This window comes from Balaenoptera ricei, chromosome 9 (genome assembly GCF_028023285.1).
Source record: "Balaenoptera ricei isolate mBalRic1 chromosome 9, mBalRic1.hap2, whole genome shotgun sequence".
In the NCBI taxonomy this organism is placed as follows: Eukaryota; Metazoa; Chordata; class Mammalia; order Artiodactyla; family Balaenopteridae; genus Balaenoptera; species Balaenoptera ricei.
In genome coordinates this window covers 88,636,548-88,662,011 of record NC_082647.1, presented here as the reverse complement: position 1 = coordinate 88,662,011, position 25,464 = coordinate 88,636,548, and the positions used below count along the sequence as shown (strand labels likewise).

Below are 25,464 nucleotides of genomic sequence, written 5' to 3'. Positions count from 1 at the left end.
GCACTGATAGCTCACAGTGAGCATGACCTCTGATTCTATGAGACTGTACACCCTGGGAGCATACACCTCTGTGAAACTGTGTGTTTAACGTTCTGGCTCTAGCCATCCATTTATGTTTATAATCACATCATCAACATTCTACAAATGTACACAGTAACAAATTCATACTTTTCTAACTTAAAATGTCCCAAAGTAGAAGGTACTATTATTACATTATCTTATTTTATAAGAAGAAATAAAAGCTTTCCAATTTGGCCTCTTTTTTTTTTTTTTTTTTTTTAATTAAACTAATCTTTAAAAGCCTCAAGGTTCTCTTTATTTCTTGGGAAGTCTGCCTGGCAAGAATCATCCTATTCATCCATCACATATTTTTCCAAACCTGGAGCAGGCCAACTGGTGCTGTGCCAGAGAGCAGTACAGGACATAATAATATCAGATAAAAGTCTCTCTTTGTAAGAGAAATGCCCTCAACGTGAAGACCAGGAGGTGCGTCAAACTCCCTACAATTTTTGCCTCTAGGACCTCAAAGATAAGCTACGTTGCATAAATCTTGATTCTAGTCAGGGAGGTTATGCACGAGTCTTATCCACTGCACAGGCTGTGTAGGAATATGCAACAGCAGTCTTTGAATATTTTTCTTTAGCTTAAATGTACTGCACCTTATCTTTGGAAAAATCAGCCTCATTAGTTCAATCTAAATTTTTTACAAGAGAAAAAAATATCCAGAAGACAAGCAAGATAGCAGGGTCAGTGTGTGTGCAGGGTTAGTACGTGAAAAAGACCATTGGGAATATAAATATATGAAGTATTCATAGCTAAATGTTCTAAAGGAATTATTTTTAATGATGTCTCATTTAGAATGCAACCACATTAATAATTATGGTATCTTATGACAATCTGACCCACCAGGTCTTAAATGACTGAATGTGATGTCCTGGCCATCCCAGCAGAGCAGCTCAGACATGGGGTCCATTCTAGCGTGCAGGGGCTGCCCTAACAAAGCCCACAAACTGGGTGGCACAGAACAGAAATATATCGTCTCACAGTTCTGAGGACTCAAAGTCCTAGATCAAGGTGTCAGCAGAGTCATGCTTCCTCTGGAGGCACTAGGGAAGATCTGCCCTATGCCTCTCTCCTAGTTTCTGATAGGTCCTTGGCTTGCGGAAGCATAACTCCAATTGTCACATAGTGCTGTCCCTGTGTGTGTGTGTGTGTGTGTGTGTGTGTGGCCCAAATTTTCCCTATCTATATGGATATTTGTCATATTGGATTACGGCCCACCCTACTCCACTATGACCTAATTCAAATTAATTACATCTGCAAAGACCCCATTTTCAAATAAGGTCACATTCTGAGGCAAGGGTGGTTAGAATTTCAACATACGAATTTTGGGAGAACACAAGTCAACCTAAAATAGTGTCCTATGCTGGGACTCAAAAGCAGTCTCACAAGTAATGCATAAATTAGGATTGTTCTTCATATTAATAGTTTGCATAACTTGGTAATTCCCAACTGTTTAAAAAGTCTAAACTAATACTGTGTAATATATAATAAATACTCCATTTCTTAATGCATTTAAAGGAAAGAGCATATCCAGGATATGAAGAAGCTAGAACAAGTATGTCTCAATCATTGCGTTTTTTTAGAGTTAAGATATCTACAATCCAGACATATGTATACAAGTGTATAAATACTCAAATATTTCCACTATATGTTACATGTACACATTAATAATATATCATCTAAATTTCATAACAGTGACACCATAAACTGGAATACACGGTACGGCATACTGGTGATATACCCTGAGCTCAGGGTGATCATATAATTTGGTGTCTGAACCTGGACATTTGTGAGAGTGAAGGGGCATTATTAACAACTACGCTGGGTAACAGGCAGAAACCAAAAGCATCCTGGTCAAACCCAACACAAGGATAAGCAAAAGAGCTGGGCTGAAATAAAATGCTGGAAGGCATAGGATACCTTTTCCCCTATTTGTGTGTAGTTGAGAAAGGGAAAGGCAGTGATTATTCTGCTCAGGTATGAATACCTAAAAGAAGGGAGAAAGTTTGTGGAAATGCACTAGATTTTGTATAGTGTGAGAGTGTAACATATTTATGTTTTGTTAATAAAATGATATGCATGAGAAAAGTATGAAAGTGGACAATATAAAAAGGAGATACTAATCGCACAAAAAGGGATCTTTCTAGCCTCCCCTAAATTGATCAGAGTAGAATGGATCTGAAGTACTTCAAGAGCCCCATTTAAGCCCAATCAACTAAAGAGGTCAACTATTCATATTATTATTATTATTTTAACAGACAGAAGAAAAAGAAGCAGAGAAATTACTTTTGACTGAACAACAGAAAAACAGAGTATCTTGGACCAGAGATTCTGGGTTTCCATTTTCCCTCGAGTAATAGCATTCCCTTGTAACCAGTGTAGACAGTGATCCCTGGGATAACTGTCTCTATACTACACCACTTTGTGTTGCCATTCTTGTAAGTGCACTGTCCTAAAAGAGAACAAACAGCATGTAGCTGTTCTCCATTTACAGAAGAAGTAGATGAGCAGAAACACGTGGTATTCTTTTTCATACTCATCAAGATATTTTTGGTGTGTGATCAGTTCACACCAGCCCTATAAAATTTCAAAGCTCCATATAAGACAGAGCACTATATAATACACCTACAAACAAAGCTCAGTAGTACGGTGACTTTGTCGCAATAGTGCTGGTATTGTTTTGGGGTCGCTGTTAATTGTTCTCCCCTGAAAAAAATGGAGCACTTTCAACCAAGAAAAATCTTCATTAGTTTACTATGCAGCTTTCCCAGGTGAAACAAATACCCCTATCAAGAGTGTGTGTCCTTGTTAATTAGTTTGCCCACAGGCCACCCTGGCAGCTATCCAGCATTTCTGGTATCTACAAAGCATTTTATCCAGCCTGCACAAGGACAGGAGAGATTGTCTCATTTCCGCTCCAGACCCAGCAGGAAAGAGCAGACACCAGTATGCTTCTGTTAAAGACATGTTTCACTACAAAATTTTCCTTCAGGAAATTCAGAGATCTCCAGGAACAGGAGAATTTTACCCCTGCACATTTGACTAAATGTCAAATAATTACACTTCCTGCTTCACCAAGCACTAAATTTAACAGCTTAATTTAGAAAATATTTTGAACTAGCTAACTTACCCTTTTTAATAGCACACTTATTATCAGGGATTAATGAATAAAACTCACTGATGCGACAAAACGTTAGCAAAATGCAAACACCACGTAAGCATTGTGGGAGACAACCGGAAATACACATCACTGGCAAAAGGAACACATATCAGGGGCCAATTTATTGTGCTGATTCCATTTAGGTCAGTAGTTCTCAACCAGGAGTGACTTTGTACCCCAGCAGACATCTAACAATGTCTGGAGATATTTTTTATCATCATGACTTGGGGAGGAGTTGCTACTGGCCTCTAACAGGGTAAAGACCAAACTGCAGGACAGACCCCCATCACAAAGAAATGTCTGGTCCAAAATGCCAGTAGTGACAGCTTGAGAAACCCAGCCTTACATTGTGTGGGTAAATTAGTGGGTTTTTTTTTTATAAATTCCATGTGGCAATATTATCTTTCCTAGGTGCATTTTAATAGACTTTAATAGTTATTTTCAGTGAAGTTTCTCTGATTTGATTTTTCTAACTTGTCAAAATTATAATTCTGAATTGTTCTCAAATACTATAAAATTATTATGAAATGCTAAAAAATACTATAAAATTAAAATTAAGCAGCCTATCCTTTGTCATGCTGTGTGTGAATTTAGGAGAAACCAAGATTGGTAAGAAATATAAATGAATTAAAACTGAACTGCATGTAATATTAATTGAGGATTCCAAAAACCTCTTAATTTCCAGTTTTCACCCCATAACCAACTCGTGATTTTGTTTTCTTTATAAAACACTGCTTTTAACCCACCACATCATGAAGGCCAGAAACAGAACCACGCTCACTGAAAGATAAACGCATGAGAAACGGTTTCAGAAAAGTACCTAAATGAATATAAAGAGGAAATCTAGTGCTCTCTCTTAGAAAATGCCAGAATATCTTCTGTCTGATATACTTTACGGAATAAATGCTTTAAGTGTTTTGAGGTTCTTGTTTCCATATTTTAAACAACAACAATTTTGCAGAGTACTTGCCTTTGATAAATTTGTATTATGTTTTATGTGGAGCAGATTTTCAACCTTCAATTCAGAATGACATAAAACAGAAAAATCAGAACAGGAAAAAAAAAAAAAAAATCCCACATCAGGCCACACTTTAACATTGGTTGTATCACTTAGTTCTTGAAGTATATAACTCAATTATCCTTTATACTTCTTCAAGTGCATGTCCTTCAAAACATCTTTGTCTTTTTTATCCAACCGTCTTCCCCTCTTAATCTACCACACTGGTGACCCACTATCCATAATTTTATAAAATAGCACTCTTGCTTTATTATTATAAAATACCACATATATCCAGAGTAGTTCTATACTGGCTAAGTCCTGCTTCTTATCACCACTTTATTATGTGCCACTGCTAACTATCTTCAATGATGACTTCAGAATAGTATCAGGAGTTCTAAGGGGTAGTATCTGAAGTTAGACAGAAAACCCCAAGAAATCATGCTTTCACAACTTTTTCCAGGACTCTATGGCAAGACACTGGCGAGCACACTTTCAGTAGAAGAAAGCCCAAATGTTCTTCTTCTGACACAGTGTTTGGCAGCTGCAATCACAAAGTCTAAACAGAACTACAGAAAAATCCTCTCGAAAACTATGGTTTGCATTTATATGGTCTACATATTCAGGATTTATCAGTGCTAATAAACTCTCTTTAAAATGACATCTCTAGGAAGATTCTGTTTATCCAATGGTTTGGGAAATAAGAGGTCCTCTGAATTTTTTTTTAAGTGGGGAGGGGTCTCAAATCATGGATGGAGCCTAAGACCAAGGAAGAGCTTGTGTATACCTGTTCCATCAGGAAAGGAATAAATACAGTGGTGGAGGGATAGGGAAAGAGAGGGAGATGCACACAAAGCCACATTTCACCACAGTTGGTGACTGCCTCTAATACCACTAAATATGATGCCATGTCAATTCTAGGATGCTCACCTGGAGATAGGGCTGGCTCAGATTTAATCAGATCATGTATGCATAGGTGTGCCTTAATTCGCAATCTAATTAAAAACCGGGGATGCTCAGGGAAGAGGAAGAACCATGCAGAGACTTGCATTTCCGGACCACCTAAGGTCAACAGAATAACCTCACAGATTAAAAAAAAAAAAAAAAAAATTCCACGAAGCAGCAAGGTTTTGGTTGCCTTTTTCATATAGTCGTTTTTTTTCTCTCTGAGATCTTTTTTGTTTGTTTGTTTGTTTGTTTGTTTTTAATAAATTTATTTTTTTATTTATTTATTTTTGGCTGTGTTGGGTTTCTGTGCGAGGGCTTTCTCTAGTTGTGGCGAGCGGGGGCCACTCTTCATCGCGGTGCGCGGGCCTCTCATTATCGCGGCCTCTCTTGTTGCGGAGCACAGGCTCCAGACGAGCAGGCTCAGTAGTTGTGGCTCACGGGCCCAGTTGCTCCGCGGCATATGGGATCTTCCCAGACCAGGGCTCGAACCCGTGTCCCCTGCATTGGCAGGCAGATTCTCAACCACTGCGCCACCAGGGAAGCCCTGAGATCTATTTTTTAAATTAACTTTTATTGGAGTATAGTTGCTTTACAATGCTGTGTTAGTTTCTGCTGTACAGCAAAGTGAATCAGTTATACGTATACATATATCAACTCTTTTTTAGATTTCCTTCCCATTTAGGTCACCACAGATCATTGAGTAGGGTTCCCTGTGCTCAATAGTAGGCTCTCATTAGTTATCTATTTTACTTCATACAGTCTTTAACCTTATTTTCCCTTCCTGTTTTTCCTTGTAGCTCTAAAAAACAGGCCTAACTATCCCCTAACCAAAGCTGTTCACAAAAAAGATACTACTTTATTTTCAGATGTGACATTTGTAAGACAATGACATCTGGTTCTAAATTCTCACCTTATTTTTGGCCAAATTGCAAATATATTAAATTACATTAAAATATTCATGTATGAGGGTCATCTTGCCAAGATATTTTAAATGATATGCACATAAAATGTAATAATATTTTATTGCAATAATTGACTATAATGGGTACCAAGGTGTTGGATAATTTCCACTGGTGAGATTTCAGCTGATTTCTTAGAATCATGGCCTTTGTAATGTGCTAAATTGAACAGTCTCTTTCTTAAAGAAATCTTTCTTCAAACGACATAGAAACAGCTATAATTTTTACTATGTACAATCCATGAAGTCAGAAGAAAATTTGTCAACAAGGTATTTTTTTGTGAGTTTATCCTGAAAGTCACTTAAAAGGGATAGCTGTTCTGGGAAGTTTAGCAAGAGTGTGTCTAGCACTGTTAAGATTGGTATTGTTCTTGACCTGACATACTATTAGCTGGAAGATGCAGCATCTTTATAAAAAGATCTAATATAATTTGGTTTGTTTTAAGTGACCCGCTAAAGAAGAGAGTTAGAACCCTTCAAGAGATTCTTAAAACATAGAATTCTGATTTTTTAGGAAACTAGTTTATCTCAACAGTCTGGGAAATCTCTATAAAAATCCATGAGACAATCGTTCAGGAATAAGTGTATATAGACAGATATTACTCAGAAGTGCTACATGGAAAAAGCATAAAATAAAGAGCAGATAATCCTGTTGTACCAGTCTATTGATATAATTTAATATGCCTCAGTTTTGTTAGGTAAAATCCTACATGCAATTTAAAAACATCTTTGGCAACAGACGGTCAGAAAAATCTCTCATCAAACCAATAGAAAATAAAAATATTCTTCGCCCAAAAAAGTCAAGTTTTTTTTAATATATTTCGACTTCAAAGTGCACAGATGCTGAAGGAGAAAGTGGACTCTACAAAATGAAAAAGTTCTGCAATTCACACTACTTACTAAGTGAACATTTGAACCAAAGATAAATGGCACATTCCATTCTTTGAAAAAATCTTTTAATTGCCTTTTGCAAGAATCGCTACGTTTGACTCTGGATGTGTTTCAATACAGTGAGAAAGTTTATACTTTTATACTTTGGCAGACACTCTGAGATCTGAGATATAGGTGGAGATTTATACAAAGCCTCAGCCTCATAGACCAAGTACACCTTATACAGATAATTTTTTAAAAAACAAAGTGGGGGAGAAAAACGAAAACAAAAACCTCAACCTGCCCCAGGAATGTTTTATGATGTGTTCGTCTTGATTCTGGGACATAAAATCTTTGTGGAGTAAAAATTTTGTATCCATCTGTTTCTTGAATACATCCAAGTAATCCCATAATCCATCAAAAGGGAATAAATAATAGCTACCTTCACATGAGTCCTGATTTATTGAACTGGTCCTAAAAAGGGTATGCAGCCCTTAACTTTATTACAGTACCAAAATATTTGCTTTGCTGACAGCAAATGCTTGGACCCATTGCAAATACTAAATGTTCTAAAGAGAATACATTAAAAGTCAAATAAATTTGCTTGTGAAGAACATAAAATTCCAGTAAGGAACTACAGCATTTAATAATCTGAAATCGGCAGCTCCTTTCAAGCCAAATTATTATGATTACTTTGATGAAAAAGGTCATAGCTATCTAATAGCCAAAATAAAAGGTAAGCATTAAAGTGGGACACATCATTTAAAAAAATCATTTAATGTGAAAATCTTCAATTTTAGGTTTTTTTTACATGCCACTTTAAACTGAAAACAGTCATTTAGTTACCTTAAACAGCCAAATCAATTAAACTAGAGATACTCAGATCATGCTCTGCAAATCTAGCTCAAGGAAAGCACAGAAATAGAGGGTGTTTAGACACATTATAACAGTTTGAAGAAGTAATGTTATGACTACTGAATCTAATTATTTAAAAACAAAGGTTCATATCTTTTTTAATTTCATTTTTCTACTAACTGATTTTCATTGTAGTATTCTACAAAAATATACAATTGCAATGAATATGAAATTTACAAAAAATAAACTCTGTTCCTTTAGGACAGTTAGTGTGAAAAGCACTGAATTAGATAGACAATTACTCTGGCCAGAATCCCCTGGTGTTAGCAAATTAATTAGTGCTAGAGGTATAACAAGATAAATCCTGAACAAATCAGACAATCAGCTGTACTTCCAAAATGAAAAGACTAGGTATGCATAGTGCAGAGCAAGGGAGCACCTGTATGCAAGAAAAGAGGGGCCTTTTTTTAGGTAAACTTACTGAGTACCCAGTACTTAGGTATTGTGAAGAAGCATCTTTCAAAGCATCTGCTTTGAAAAGCAGAAGTCATATCATAACTATTCACCAAAATCCAGTCAGTGAAGAGGAGAAATCACATACGGATGCTTTCAGTTACATATGAACATTCCTGCATTAATACTTTATAACTGAGGCATTAGCTAGAGAACATGACCAGTCCATAAAGATACATATAAGCAAAAATAGATGCCGGTCAGGATTTTACAGAATCACTAGTTTATACAGGCAGGGAAATGCACACAATTTAAGGAGAGACCCAAGATTTCACGAAGTATATACCTTAATTTAGAGTTAACTGAATCCTTTACATTTCAAAAGAGCTATCTTACAATTTTTCTACATATTTATTAACAATAGTTGTGTAAACTGGCTTAAACCATACTACAGAGAATTCTTTTCTTTGTAGAGGGGGGAACGTTCAGCTAACTAATTATGACAACACTAGTAATAAGTAGTTAATGAACTTTTGGGACTGACTTTCCTGACTCCCGACGGGCTGGATCAGCACCCATGTGGCAAACCAGTTTGCCTGCGGCAAAAAGGAGGAGTCATCTGACTGCTTCCAAGGATCTCCAAAGTTTGTGAACATCTAAAGTCAAAAGGAGTGAGTATTCCCATTTTCTAGTTTTTGGTGTCTTTATGATGGGTGTCTAATAATAAAACCCAAGGGAGGAAGAATTCTAAGATGGCGCCCATGCATCATCTACTCTACTGGAGTGGGGTGGGACCTGGGGTCAGGAAGAGTTGTCACTCCCATGCCTGTTATATGACTAAGGTGAAGGGATTCTGTAGATGTAAGTAAGATCCCAAATCACTTGATTCTGAGTTAAAAGAAAGATTATCACAGATGGTCTAACTTAACTAATTGAAGGTCCTTAAAAGAGGGACTGGGCCCCCTTTCTGAAAAGAGAGATCTTCCTGCTGGCCTTGAAAGAGTAAACTGCCATGTTGTGGGAAGACCTTTGAGAGGGCCGTGTGGGAAGGAAGTGAGCGGCCTTTAGGAGCCGAGAATAAACAGGAAAGGGGAGGTAGTCCTACAACCACAAATAAGTGTCCACAACCACCAAAGCTTGAAAGAGGAGCAGAAAAGTAGCCCTGGAAAGGAACACAGGCCAGTCAACACCTCACTGCAACCTTATGAGACTTTGAGGAAAGGAACCTGCGAAGCCCTGGCTGGACTCATCACCGTGGAAACTGTGAGAAAAGAAATGTCCATTGTTTGAAACAACTGAGTTTGTGGCAATACATTACACAGTGTAGAAAACACCAAACTAAAATAAATAAGTGAGTCTAGATTACTGAATTCATTTTCTCTCTCCGTCTTCATATAAGATGCATTTATGAAGATTCTGTCTGATTTGTTTCATTCACTGTACTTTAAACCAGTGGTCACGGTCAGTCTTCAATCTCTTTCGTTTAGTCTGATTCACATCTTTTTTGCATAAATCTTAAGGATTTAGCTGTTTCTCTAACTTCTCTCATTTAGGAATTTCCTTACTAGGAGGAAAGCTAATTAACTGGGCAGAAGGAAAGGTCATACTTAGTGTGATTCTGCACACACACCTCTTCCAAACTTTAAGACGCATAATGAGCCCTAATATTAATTCTCCTTGAAAAAGTATTTTAAACAGTACAATATAATTGATTTGTACTCTTCTAAAAACACTTCATAATATTCATTTATTCCTTGGGTAAGATAGGATTATGTGTTTTTTGCTCATCTTAAAAGAAAAAGAAAGCACCATTCTATGTTACACAAGTATCACTATTATTGCTGATATTTTAAAGTTACCATTTGCAGACAGTTTGCAACAAGTACTAGAAATATACTGTCAAATGAGAACACCTAGGGCCTATTTCACAGAATCAAGATCTCACATGACAATAGGCCACTAACATTATTTCTCTGCACACAAGAATGCAAGGTCACTGACTTCCTTATATATTTCTTAACGGGCCCTTCAAACAGACAAAGAAAGGAGTCTGGTACCATACCATGCTTGAGTACAACTGGGGAGAGCACAGAGTATTAAAAAGGGAGGAAAACATCAAACTTCAGCACTTTGGCTTTCAGAAAGGTTGTGAGAGAGAAAACTAAAATGTGAGGGCTGGGGGTGGGACCTTTTCAGTGGCATCCTCAAAGGCAGTGGAGTACTCGGGTACCAAGAAACATCTCCTTTATGCTCAACAGACACGTGACAACTAAGACCTAGTTGTTAGGAAACGGTTGGGCGGTGAGCAATTATAGAAGGTGCTAAAGCCAGGAATTGTTCCTCACAAGATGTTACCTAGGTAGGTCCCACACCTAGTTAGTGGTGGAGGCAAACCGGAACTCAAGTCACCTGACTCCACCAAATTCTCCTGCTTCTAATCAAATTATATTTATCCAGTACTTTCTATGTGCCGTGCTTCGTATGAATTAACATTCTTAACTCTCACAACAACCTGATGAAGTTTTAGCAATGAAAGAGTTAACTTGTTCAAGTTACCCAGCTAATAAATGGTAGAACTGAGCTTTGAACCCACATTATTAACCAACCAGGCAAATTCCAAGAGGGAATTAAGCCCTAATGTTCAAAACCATCCATTATTAAATTCTCCTCTATGCCTCTAGAATGGCACTAGCCATGAACCGTTTTTCAGAGAACTGAAAAAATCGGCACTCAAACCATTATCTGTGTTCTGTGGTTCAGATGACGAAATTTGGAAAGGCTGCAACCACACCATAAATGGTCACTTTTTAGAATTTAGAAGTACTCGATAGTCGCCTACAGAAACGCAGCTTCACTGACACTCAGCATGGAACCAACATCTAATATTCATACATTACGTGTGTGTGTATATGTGTATACATATACATACACACACATATATTTAGTTATAGTTATACAGTTATATATATATATATAAAAATAATGTGTTTGCTTGTAATTAAGGTGGGGGTACAGAAACATAAAAATGAAATTGAAAAACAGATACTGAGCAGCCTATTGAACTCAGGTTTTAGATCCCTGTGTCTATTATAAAAGCAGACTCTCAGGGGCAAATCTACTTCACTTATGGAAAACAACAGAAGGGGTAGGACCAAATCCAAAGCTTACAACCCTCAAACTGCCCCTCTGTCACGGTCATTTACACCCAGGGACTCAGCTGGCGTTTAGACACCACACAGACAGGTTGTGTCACCTCTGATAATTTAAGGAGATGAATGACCTCATCTAATTATCAGGCATGGTTTGCACTGTGATGAGTTGCCATTCCCCTATGTTTATTTATCGCCATCGAGTATTAATATAAATTTTAAACAATTACTCACCAGCCGACCTTAACACCATGTATCAAACCCCCTGGGAACTGAGCTACACATGCACAATACAATTTCACCTCATGAAAATTAATTCGATTTTCTACATTTATATCGACAGGAAAATCAGGTGTTTTGAGAGACAACCAAGCATTCTACATGTTTAATTTAGAGCAATCTGCACACACCCCATTGTGCCCATCCTCCTGAGGCTTCACATGGCCCATTTGTTTGTCTCTCCTAACATTTTCACAGATGCAAATTTAAGTCAATTCTAATGTAATGTTATGGCAAAGAAGGGTTGGTATTTTTAAAGTGACAGACGTCATAAGAATTTTACATTCCTTTCCGTGGCAAATGTCAAAATGACTGCCATAAAAAGGCAGGTTCCTGGCACTTGAAAACTTGCTGCTTCAATGGTTACCATCAAGTTGTACTCATTAGTCATTGGTATTAATGTAAAGTTTCATCTAAAACATCTCTTCCCTCCACGAATCAATTAAAAATGTGCAGCAGAAATTTCATTTAACTGTTTTATTTCTACCAATAAGAGAACAGTGTTTGTGAAAGGCTAAACTCCATTTATATTATAAAGTGAAGGAGTGGGGTTCAGTGAGTGTAACTAATCATCAATTGGATGAGTCAAACGAAAATTGGCCTTTTTCAGTATGCTCTTGGCAGATTTTTTTTCTGACTTCTGTGTTCATTACTAAAAATGCAACTGGTCTCAATTTTACTATTCTGTGCTCGCTCAATTTGCAGGGTTGTCTGAAATCATTTCTATAAACATCATGGATAGATTGCTTTATTCACTTGCAAATGTTCTGTCTTGAAGCTGAAAACTTCCATCTTTGACAATGAGAGGTTATCAGTGGCAAAGTTGTGACTTTTAAAAATAGACTCAATCTCCTGTGGCACAGCTCTCATACAACAGGTGCTGGCTGAAATGTCAAGACGAAGCACATCAAATCCTTTGTGGTCCTGTTTTCTTCGTGGTCCCTTTTAAGATACAGGTTGTGTCCTGAACCTAGAGACAGAACACTTCACTCACTCTAGTCCACTGCATCTCTTTTCATTTCCTCTTTATGATTAAAGGCTACACAACTTTTTAAGAAGAAACATTTTTAAGGCCTGCTAAGCATCCCTTTTCCCATTCATTTCAGGTTTTTCTGAATGAAAACAACAGACCAAATGATATGTTAGCACAATAATCTAGCTCACTAACCCTTAGTCATCAATTCATGATCCCTTGAAGGCAGAGAAATCTCACGTGGTACAAATAATAAAGCCTGGCCATTAAACAGTCCTTCCAGATTCCCCATGCATCCTCTCACTTGATCCCCATGATATAATACTGTGATTCAGGATTAGGTTAATATTACCCTTGTTCTGCAGATGGAGAAGTTGGACTTAGTGTTAATTCTGCTCTACTTTACACTGACTCCTTTACCCTCTTGGCCTCATTGCTAGAATATGCAGCCAGCCACAACTGGAACAGGTAAGATAATGGGTGCAAAGAAATCCAGGCTCCTGCCATGTAAGGGCAGCAAAGTACAGCAGCTAAGTGTAGGACTCTAGAATCAAGCTGCTTGGGGTCAAATTTTTTTCCTAAAAAAACTCAGAAAAGTCCTTCACACTCAAAACTTAACCTTCCTCATCTATAAATCAGGGATAATACTTATCTTAAGGGACTGACTTAAAGGTTGGATGGATTAAAAAACATGCAGAGTATTAATTCACAGTGCCTCACATTCAGGAGCTCAAATATGTTAGAAAGCAATATAACAATAATTGAAAGATAGCTGTAATTATTAGTGTCCAGACTTTCTGTGGGTAGAGACATCAAAATTAGCTCAAGCAAACTGTGAATAACTATGGAAGAGAAAAAAGAGCAGTCACAAAATGGAAATAAATATCCGCCCTAACTCTCCTCATCTCTTGTTACAGACCACAAGGGTGGTTTTTCCACACTGCACTGGGACCAATGAGATCAAGACTGATTCTTAGATCTGCGGCATTTGCAATCCTAACCGTTCATTCAGTCATCTTGGAAACTCAGGGAACTGCTGTGATGGCAGCTGCCAGTGATTTTCAGACCTTCAGGAGACCTGAGATGCCTCTGTAAGGGTTGACCAGGGACATGCTTTGCAGGAATATTTGTCAGTGGTTTGTTGTCTTATTAAATTAATTATATTGTTTGGGTTTTTTTTTTTTACAAGGATCTGTTTCAATTCAAATTTCTGCCCTCTGCTAAAGAACGGACATGGGGTTTGGGCAGGTGGGGGTGGGGGAGAAGCACGGACAAAGTAGGGCCATAAGCCACCCCTATCTGCCAAAAACTTAATAAGTGAATAAGGCTAAATTGCCAAAATCAAGAACTATTTGTTCTTTTTTTGTTTTCTTTTGCTTGATATTCCTGTAACATCTATCATAAGCACATACACTTACTAAATCTAATGACATTCTGCAAAACTCCATGGGTCTTCAAGATGACAATGTCTATTTTAAAAAAAGAAAAGAGAAATAAAGACAAAAGAGAACCAAACGCTGCTGTGTCCAAAGGAAATATAGTGATGTACTAGAGCCTTGTTACTTACTACCAAATAAAGAAAAACTCTGGTCTGTACATCTCAAAATGTGAACATTACTAATGTGCATTTATTACATTTCTGAATCATGTCATTCCTTCTTGAGCATGGAATATATAATTTGGAACATTCCTCCAAAAACATCTCCAGTAAATTAAAAGTGTATCTATCCTATATTCCAACCACCTGCTTTAATTCTCAAGGCTGTTTCATATTTCAAAAGTTACTTTGTAAGACCGTGTTTTTCGTCTTGATCCCTTCTTCAGCTGCCTCGGTCAGAACGTTCACCCATCAATCATGGCCTCTCTCATCCCTTTCATCTCTCTGCCATTTGGTCTTCTCTCTCTGATATGCTCAAATCTCCCCTCTGGTAACACTTATTTAGTTGCCTCTACAACCTCCCCCGCCCCCCAGGAACCTTTTTCTAAGAATTGCTTCTTCCTCTATCCATGGTACTAGCAACTGGCCTGTTGCAGTGCAGTACCTCTTAATGAGATTGGACCAGGGTATGAGAAGTGACCCAAGCTTAGGCAACCAAAATCCTTTTTCCAAATCCCATCTCCTGGTCTCAAATGAATGAGCTACAGATGGTCATCTGGTCCATATTCAGATTACCAACATATCTTTCTTTAGGAGGCTATGTTTTGGACTAGGATTCTAGTCTCAAACTGTTTGAAAGCTTCAGTAGGGAAAATGTAAACCTTCATAGGCATTCAACAACATGAGCGTCAGGAAGCAGATAAAGTCAGTTTGCAAGGACAGAGAAGAATAAGGAGTCAAACAAAGAAAACCAGAGGCTAGAGCAAGAGACGATCCTAATAAAAGCTCCACCCCTTTCTGCAGGTGTTGGCACATCCTTCACCTTAACTCCCATGACTGATCATCCAGCTCCAACTACCACTGAAAAATATTTCCCTTTTTGGTTCAAGATAGTCCTATGGTTTTCTACTACCTGCAATCCCAAATGGCCTATTAAAACTCCTATTCTCTAAGCAAAACAAAAGAACGCCAAATCCCTTACACTATCTGCCTCTGAACTTGCCACGCTCTCCCTTTCCTCACATTGTCAAGTTCCTTTAAAGAACAATCTGCACTTGCTGCCTTCATGTTCTCACCTGCTACCAACTCTTCAAGGCAAGGAAACCATGCTTGCATCCAAAACATTCTACTGAAACTGCTGTCACATCAGCAACGACCTGGTGATTTCCTTAAAGGGCTCATCTTATCCGACCTCTCTGCAATATGAAGGATCAAGACTCTTCTTTTGAAACTCACAGTGCCTATCATAATAGATACTAAATAGATATTTGCTAAATGAATGAATGGACCCATTTTCTGGCTTCAAAGTTACTCAATTCGCCTCCAAATCTGCTTCAGATATGTATTTCCAATGGCCTAATAGTCATCTATAGAGACACCACAAACTCAAAATGTCCAACAGTGAGCATGTTACTTTCACCCCACCACCGACTTGCTATTCCTCCTCTGTGTCTAGTCTAGGAAGTTCAGTATAACATGATCTACCTGTTAAAGAGCCTGGAGCCATCTCCAACACTTCTCTCTTCCTGATTCCCCCAATCCCATAACCAATAGCACCTGAATATTTACCTCTACAATATGTTTCATCCCTGCTTTGCCTTCCCACTGCCACTATTCTCTTTAGACCTTGGGCATCTCTCACTCTGGGATGCTGCAAGAGTCTACTAACTGCTCCCATTGTCCCTGCTTAGAATATTGTCTCTTTAATCCATTTTCTACATACTATGATTCAAAACCTATTAATTTCATTTTTAATTAAATAAAAGTCTTAGGATGAAAGCCGAATTTGAGTACCCAGAGCTGGGCTACCACAAATGTCCATGTGTTGTGAACAATGCCCGACTCCCCTTTGGGTCAGGTAGGAAGAGAGCTCTGATGCAAAAATTGTATAACCTAGACTCAGACTCACGGTTCAGTCCCACCAACATCTCTTCCCACCCAGGAGTTCTACGCCTGACATGAAACAGCCCGGCCGTATTTCTTCACCACGTTATGTGCTTTTCCTCGATCATGCATTGCCAGATTCCACTGCTTCACAATCAGCCTGGAGTTGGGAATGTCTTCCTTGGGGACTCTCTTCCTCAATGTGGATTCTCAGCATGTAGTTCAGTGCACTACATAATTTGCTCTGAATAATAATAATTGCATTCATCATTGAATTAAATTACATTTGATGCTAAAAATCTTTGAAACAGGAGACATTAAAAGAGCCAGCATAAATCAAAACTATTTTTAAAAAGAGGTACTATGTACTTAGAGGTCTAAATAGTCTTCAGTGTACGACCTAGAAGCCTAGAACCTGCAAGCTATTTCATTTCTTATAATCTAAGGGATGGAATTTACTAATGGAATTTCTTTCTTGATTATTAGCATTTAAGGTTTTAATAAAGTGTTATACTAATATTTCTTATCCAATGAACCATTTTCCCAGAGTTATATAAAAAATAAGAACGCTTAATTGCTTCTATTTTTTGAGCTCTAGACAATTTTACTGTCTTTGGTTTCTAAGGTGAATTTCCATATATGAATATTTAGGTCTCTAAAAACAATTATGTGCAGTAAACAGCATTTCCAGGATAACCGAGCTCACATGGAAAATGGGAAAAAAGAAGAAAATAAAATAAAGCAAAACAAAACAAAATAAAATAACTAACAGCCAACCTTTAGCATCTTTAATGTAACTTTGCACCTCGCAAATCTGAGGGCTCCTTTGCTCCACTGACACACGCATCATTCCTCACAGCATCTCCACCATAACGCCTCTTTTTTTTTTTTTAATAAATTTATTTATTTATTTGTTTATTTTTGGCTACGTTGGGTCTTTGTTGCGGTGTGCAGGCTTGTCATTGCGGTGTCTTCTCTTGTTGCAGAGCTCAGGATCTAGGTGCGTGGGCTTCAGTAGTTGTGGCATGTGGGCTCTAGAGCGCGGGCTCAGTAGATGTGGCGCACGGGCTTAGCTGCTCTGCGGCATGTGGGATCTTCCCGGACCAGGGCTCGAACCCGTGTCCCCTGCACTGCCAGGTGGATTCTTAACCACTGCACCACCAGGGAAGTCCCACCGCCACAACACCTCTTGATTATTTTTTTAAAACAGATTTTCCCAGTGTGCATAAGCTCATTTATTTTACTGAGCCATTCCTCCTCTGACCCTCAAAATGAAACATCATTAATGTCTAACCATCCCTTTATATAGCCTGACAGAGGACAATCTCAACAGCTCACTTCACTCTTTCCCCAATTATCCCCACAGTATGTGGGCAAATGTCAAAGGAACAACAGTCTAGGCCGTTTGACAATTTTGGTGAAAGTGTTGATAACGTATTACAGATTTATCTGTGCATCAAAATCCCTCAACAATTTCCCTATAGAGAGAAAAATCTAGTAGTAAGAGGTCCCCGAAACAGTGAGTGAAGATTCAAGTGCAAAGGACCCAAAATTGAGGTCTGGCACAGGTAACCTGATGGAAAACAAACCAAAACTTTTTCTCCATTTGACGTGATGTTATGTACAAATAATAATAAACTATGACGAATAGTAATTGTGTGTGTGTGTATGTGTGTGTGTAAGAAAGAGAAAGAGAAGAATTAGTAATTAATTATTTGAATGAAAGAATTCAGGAATTATTTTTCAAAATTTGCCAGGAGACTACTGTAATAAATTTTTAATTACTCAAGGAAAAGAACTTCAGATAAACAGTAGGATTATCCCCAGATCTGAATCATTTTAAATGGGCAACACCATTATTTCATCATTTCTAGTTTAAGTTGTTCTTCCATTTATGATATAGAATTTAAAATGTACCCGAATTTTTTTAATCCAGCAGAAGCATATGGTTAAAAAAAAAAAAAAAAAAAAAAACCAGCAGAAGCAAATGTTAAAATAACATTTAGCCAGAAATATCCCACATTCATATTCAAAGAGAACTTTAAATATTGCTTCATATGTAACAGCCTGATTCTGTATTATTGAAATTAACTATAAAAGTGTGCCAGCTTGTTGAGGCCACAATGTCAATCTTTTCCTTGTTAATAATCTTGTTAGAATCTATATAAATGGTAAATTTTAAAGGAGCAATGGAATTGAATTACCACAAATTAGATAAAGCCTATAAGAAAGAAAAACCTAAAAGTTTAGGTTTTACAAACAAAATTTTAAAACCTGTGCACGTTTATCCTTGAATCCTAAAACATGGTGCGTCAAATGTTTAATTCTTAAAAATTTCAAAGTATCCCGTATCTAAATAGCAGAAATAAAATTGCTTAGTATGCAAAGACCTTTTAATAAGAGCCCAGCACTTCAAGTGCAATAGTCCCTTCCTCATATTTGTTTTGCTTAACAGACTGCAAGCCTATCTTTAGAACCACGTTTCTGTTGTTACTCATCAATTATGTTAATAACTTGTCCAACAGGACCTGAACATTTTCAATAGTTCATCTGATTCTCTTGAAAAAATTATTCTTAAATGCTGGTGTTATAAAAATATTCTGAATGAGATTTACTCCCCATAAACAGTTGTGGATTGGCAGAGAGCTTTCAGCATGCACCTTCGTTAATAACCTTACCTTACTCAGGTTCTTCTACCCTAGCAAAACACCTGAAGAAGTTTAAAAATAAATACGTGTGTGTACACTTATATATACATAGAGAAAGATATAGATAGACACATAAAATATTATCTATTAAATAGAGTACTACAGTAAGATAAACTAGACAAATTATATAATGATGCAATGTTAACATATTCTGGACCCTCAAGGCAAAGGTGGTAAGTACTATATTTTCACAAAGTACTATCACTTTCATCTCAATTAACACTGAAGTCAATCACTTTTTTTCCTTAAACTCTGTAAACAATATGACACAATAATTTCCAGGTTTTGTGCATACAGAAGAAAACACGAACCATGTGTAAGCTACGTGGTTGACTATCTCGGTGCAGTTCCAAGTTTATTGGAAAGCAACCATATGAAAGCTTAGGGAACAGTGTGGTACTATGCATAAATAGTCCAGGAAAAGAAAGACTGGCTCACACAGTGTGACACAGCGCCTGATACATACCATATGCCTTAGGTAAGTGTGTAATAGATGTAATACAACAGAGGTCACTCCCCATGGTAAGCAGCTTACATGCTTTTTGAAATACTAGGATAGACATCTCTTTTATTACAAATGATGGAAGGCTGTCACTTTAATAACAATAAAATGTTACTCTTCAGAAATACTGAAACAAATTCTGATTTTTTTTTTCCAAACTTCCATCTAAGTATGCTCATAACAGAGTTGATTATGTCCACACACGGAAGACACTGAAAGAAATCAACAAACTGGACAATATGCCTAAAATATTTCACTTTAACCATTTAAATCCCCACTTTTTAGGTTATAAGTAGTTTGACGACACATATTAGGTACAAGATGTGAATTCAGAAGAACAGATTATTTTCTTGAATATTTGCATCTGTATTGAAAAATAAAAAGAACAGAAATTTCTGTGCATGTGTTGAATATAGAAATACTCCAGAGAACACATTAATTTAAATAATATAGTTTGTTATGGGCACGGTTTTTGGTATTATTTTTTTAATTCCTAAATGCATTGTCATTTCTTATGACTATATACTTCTAAATGTAAACAGTAAATTTGAATACATAATTTCCACGTGTTATTTATGTTTCTGCAAAACGTCACCGTGTGTAAGCCCTAGAAGGAAGAGCATTTTATGATGTTATTTTTATCAATGTTGGAGAAGTATTGGAAAGGCATCTACAAAGCAAGGTCTCTATGAAGAAAGAGAGTGGTAAAGTTTTTACTTATTTTCAAAATGAACAACTTGCGATAGAATCTGATTTTATATGTATTTATTAAAATTAAATTGGTGAAAGCCATAGGAAAATAAAAAAGGCACATTTTATTTCCTTTTATAGACCATAATAAGCTTAGATTCTTGTACCTTCCCAAAAATGTTTTTTTAGACTATATCCATTTCGGTCTGCCTAATGCTCATGCAAAATGCCTATCCAAACAGCTACCCATATAACCATGTATAAACATTACTAAATTTAATATCATGTTATTACTTGTCTAGAAAAATATATCTACTGTTGCATATTTTAAATGTACACCTGTGGAATAATAAATGTTGTCATGTGGTTAAGCTGATGAAAACTAATCAAAGATCTAAGAAAAGGATTTATTAATGTTCACTGTTTTTAGGTTTTATTTCACATATAATACTGTATCTCATAATTTATCATAAGGCACATTTCCTTCTCTATGTTGTATGTGAATAGAAATTGCTAAGCCCAAATGAGAATAATTATGTCACTTCTAACAAATGAAAAAGATATCCATTCCAAAGTTATGACATAGAGAATTTATTTTCTGTAGACTTTATATGTAAATTTGTCTAATAATAGAAAAATATTTATATCCTAAGCAGTCAAACTCCAAAGTACTATTCTTTTATGAGATTTATGCTTATTTCCTGTAGATACCAGTAATTCTTACTAATATATTTATCCTATTATATAGTTTAAATATATTAAAATTCCCATATACCAAAGGGCTCTCAGCCAATTATTCTGGACTGATTGGCATTTTGATATGACTGAGATAAAAGTTTAACATGAATAGTAGTTATAACTATGTGCTTTTTTTAAAAAACTGGATTTGTAAATAGATTCTAAAATTAGGAGTGACAGATTGAAATTAACATTACAATACTGGCTACCATACTTATTATCCTGAGTTTTAAAATAGAAGTGTTTTCACATATGTGCCAAGAAATTATTTCTAAAGCAAGGGAGAATTCCCTTTAGAAAACGACATTTTAAACTATCAATATAACATGTGCATACTATAACATGAAAATGATGTACTTTCCACTCATATACAAACCAATATGCACTAGGTGTCTGCTACCAGATGGCATACTTATGTTTCACACCTTATTGAAACAATCATTGCCAAAAGAAAAACCTAACCTAGCAAAAGAATTGTATCAAAATTCCTTCCTTTGAAAAAAAAAAACCCAGTGTTTTTAGTGTTACCTCTTAGAACAGTTTAACTACTATTTTAATTCAGAATATGCTACATGAGAATGTATGTTAAACCAGAGAAAATTAAAGAAAATATTTAGAAAGGTATTTATGTTTTATTATAATAATGCTTAAGCCCTTAATATTATTGTAAACATACTAAAAAAACAAAAACAAAAACCTTTGTATTACTAATTCTAATTCAGGTCCCACTCCCATGAGTGCATAATAAATTTTATACTGTGTTGGTGGCATATTCTTCCTCTTCTGATGATAAAAACTTCTTACATTACTTTTCCTGGGAAAAATAAAATGATCAAAAAACCAAAAGAATTTACTAATGATTTCCAGAGAAATGTATATATAGAAGCACAATAATTTGCTTTTAGTGACACTATAATCTTTGTACTGAGTTTTTAATGAACTTGGAATTTTTCCCAAAGATTTGAGATTTATCCTGATAAATTCTCTGTATCAACTCTTTTCTTGCAAGAAAAGTAAACAGCACCACATCTTAATAAAATTAATGCTGTATTTTTTTTTAATTTCATAAAGTTTACTCAGAAATACAACATGAAGTATAAATGCCAACTCTCATTTCTCCTTTCCTCAGAAGGTTACCAACTTTTCAAAAAAATAAAGATGCAGAAGCCTTACAAAAACATTGCCAATATTTCCTAAAAGAGACTGACTTAGCTCTACAAAATCTTTTATTAAGCTCTTTTCTACAAAATAATTAGTGTTTCATATTATTTGAAAATATCTTAAATTTTCATTGTTAAAAAATAAATTTCAAAGCCTTTCAAAGAAAAGAAACTGTGGCTTCCTAAGTCCTATTTTTGCCCACTATTTATTTTCTTTCTTGTCTTTAGTGAATTTCTGACCATGAAAATTGAGCTATTTTAATGTTAGGAAAACATTTATTACAGATGTCCTTCTTACAACAAGGATTCTTTTATTAATATTTTAGCATGGTCTGTTCAGGAATAAAAGGTTGTATTTTGTAGTATCTTAAAAAATCATAGTTTTTCCTAATGGTGTGATGAAGCATTCCCTCCAAATGAGAGAAATATTGATAAATTGTCAGTTAAAAATAACACTTTAAAAATGTGTAAACTGAACACATTGACTGCTTTAAAGCACCACTTCTTTGACACAAAATGCAAGCGACTCGCTTGAGTTCTAGCATTACAGGCCAAGCTACAAAGAGACTAAAGAAACAAATATATAGAAGTGTAATTTCTTAATAAGAGTGAATAATTTTGAAGCATCTTCAGTGTAATTCTTACTCTTTTCATGTTTCAAAATATCCGCTTGGAACATCCTGCCAGTTACAGGAAGATCTACAGATGGCATTTACCCTTGTGCTTCATAACAAAAAGGATCTGCAATCATTTTTATGGAAGATTATCTAAAAAGGTACATGACTGTAAATCAATGACAAAAATATTAGACACACCCCTTCGCCGGGTTAGAATGTGCATCCTTCGGATTCTTGCACTGACACCTAATGTAATAAATACTTTAAGCTGAACCTTAAATAATAGCTGCAGGATTTCAACTGGTAAAGATTCACGGTTAGTATCCACCACAAACTCCAGTATTCAGCACTCAGCCAACAAAGGACAGCAAATAATTCCCAATAGCAAAAATACCGGGAAGGCTACCTTGGGCTTTGTTTTTGTTATGTAAAATTCATTAAAGTGACTCATCCACTTACGATTGCCTACTCTTAGAAGCTCTAAAGTAGCTTCAAGAACCAAAAAAAAAAAAAATGCTTTCCCAGACCTGATAGGCTATTCCGCGCATTTAAAAATATGTGTATATTTTTATGTGCCACTGACTTTGTCTTTTTTCCAGCCTAAAAGAGAATTATTATTTTTCATTCCCTTCCTGCCCTGTGACTATACAGCTACCTTCAAACACTCTATTTCCAGAACAGCAGCGAGGTTTTTTTAAGCTATTTTAGAAATGGTAAAAATAAGAGAAAATTGCAGGAGACTCTGGAAACAGTCCCTCCCCCAAAGAATAGGTTCTATCCATTCTAAGAACAGGAACCGCGTGTCCGTCGGCACTTAAATGTTTCAAATAGAGGGTGAGGGAGGTTGGGTGGCACGGTCCCGGTACCTGCGAGTCCCTGGGGGGACAGCACCTCTACCGCGTGAAGCGAGCACTCCTGTCATCAGGAAGGCTGTCGAGCGCGCCCAGTAATTTGGGCTTCAAACGAGTTTGTATACCACAGCAATTAGAGAGCATCCCAGAGGCCAAGTGCGGGGAAAGTGCGGGAAAAGTCCACGCTACCCTGGCCAGCCTGCAATTACCTATGTGCAAAATACCCAACCCAAACACAACTTTTTATAGGACTGGGTTTGATGAGAGCGGGTATCTGGCTGGAAACTTTTCCCACAGTACAGCTAAACTCTTTTAAGTCCAAGGAATCCTTTTAGAGATGGGCTGAGGCGCCGCGAGTCGTCGGCGGACGTTTCCCAGGACAGCCCGGCCCCGCCGAGGCTCCCGAGACGCGGGTTCCGTGCGCATTCCGGCGGCGAGCAGCGCGCACCTCCCGCTCGGCCTCTCCAGATCCAAGTCGGGCTCACTCCCCACCCCCACGGGCAGAGAAGCCCCTCAACTCGGGAATGGAGCCCGCGCCGGGCTTCCGCGGCACCCCTCGGCCCGCACTCCCCGCCCTGCCCGGACACTTACGTGACGGCCGAAGGGAACGGCTCCTCAGACGAGGGGCCGATCAGCAAAGATTGGAAAAGTGTCAGAGTCAAGGCCAGCAGGCAGCCAGCAGCCATCTTCGCGATCGAAGATCAATCTCGCCTCCGTTCCCAGCCTGGGGAAGGACCGGTGCTGGAAACCGCAGGAGGAGGAGAAGGAGCACGGTCAGCCCAGACCGCGGACGTCTGAGGGCTGGCGCGCCCAGGGCCGGGGCCGGGACGCGGGCTCGCGCCGGGGGCTGCAGGGGCGAAGCCCGGCGCGGGGGGAAGGGGCGGCGGCGGGCGGACCCACTAGCGCGCTTCGGCTGCTCGGCGCCGCGGCTGTCTCGCCGCCGCCGCCATCAAGGGCGACTTTGGAAACAGACCTGGGCAAGCCCGCCGGTGCTCACGCTCTCGCTCCCTCTCGGTTTCCTCCTTGATTTATTCCCGCGATTGCCGTGGAGAAGGCGGGGGCGGAGGCGGGGGCGGAGAAGGGGTGACGGCACTGGGGAGGGGTGGGGTGGCTGCAGGAATGGGGGAATGGCAGGCGGAGAGACTTGTGGCAGAGAGAGAAAGAGAGAAAGGCTCCGTCTGGCTTCTCCGGGCAAGTCGGAGGGAGGCGGCTGGGGGTGGGCAGGGGGAGGGCTGGGCGTCAGAGCAGTCGGGCGGAGACGGGCCGGAGCAGCCCTCCATACAAGGGAGAAAGGAACTCCCAAAGTCGGCGCCGGCTTGCCCCAGCCGCCCGGCGCGCAGAGGGGGAGCGGAGCCGGCCCCGCGGGGCTCCCCGGGGACCGCCAGCCGCCCGCCGGGTATCCACAGGCTGCAGAGGCTCCGGCCGAGCACTTGGCTCGTGGCTTTGGGGGTTATTTTTACCCAGGCAGGCAGCGTTCCCCCGGCCCTTCTCCCAGACGCAGAATCCACCGCCTGCCTAGGAACCATGGAGAAGTGATTTGACAACAAATGTAGGAGGGGATTGTATTTGCATTTTAAAGCACCACTTTTGACTCCCTACCAGGTGGCACTGTTTATTTGCCCGGGAGTGCCAAAGGCTAGAGCCTCCGGCGTGGCTGAGTGCCAGTTGTGGCGGCGGCCCCACGCCCAGGTACCGCTCACCTGGCAAGACAGAGCCTCGGGATCCGGGCTGAGGACAGTCAGAGAAGGACCTGATGCTGTAAAACCCTCCTAGTCCTGCCGTGTGGTAGGACAGGGGTGAAGGGACGAATTCTACACCCAGGGAGCATAGTACCGTGACAAAGGCTTTGTAACTACCGCCAAAGAGTCCCGAATGCCCTGGTCTGGCCAGTGGGCTGCCCTGCCTTGACAACGTTGCTACAGGACGAGTTCACTTTGTCCCGGTGAGGGCATGAAAAGGGTAAGCAGCAGGAACAGGTGGCAATTTGCAAAATGCCCCTGAAATATGGAGGA

The 25,464-nt window shown here is 38.5% G+C and overlaps 1 protein-coding gene across 10 annotated transcripts in view; it reads right to left on the bottom strand.

Moving 5' to 3' along the window:
- Nucleotides 1-24,969, bottom strand: part of CACNA2D1 (calcium voltage-gated channel auxiliary subunit alpha2delta 1) — a 500,481-nt gene extending 475,512 nt beyond the window's left edge. For 4 of the 10 annotated variants that reach the window (XM_059934039.1, XM_059934043.1, XM_059934045.1 and 1 more), the window contains exon 1: nt 24,044-24,845. In XM_059934039.1, coding sequence (XP_059790022.1) covers nt 24,044-24,138 — 95 coding nt within the window. In that variant the 5' untranslated portion in view covers nt 24,139-24,845. Of the gene's footprint in view, nt 1-24,043; nt 24,847-24,912 lie in introns of those variants that run through there. The other 6 variants (XM_059934044.1, XM_059934048.1, XM_059934049.1 and 3 more) reach the window with 4 other exon arrangements.
- Between the last annotated feature and the right edge of the window lie 495 nt (nt 24,970-25,464).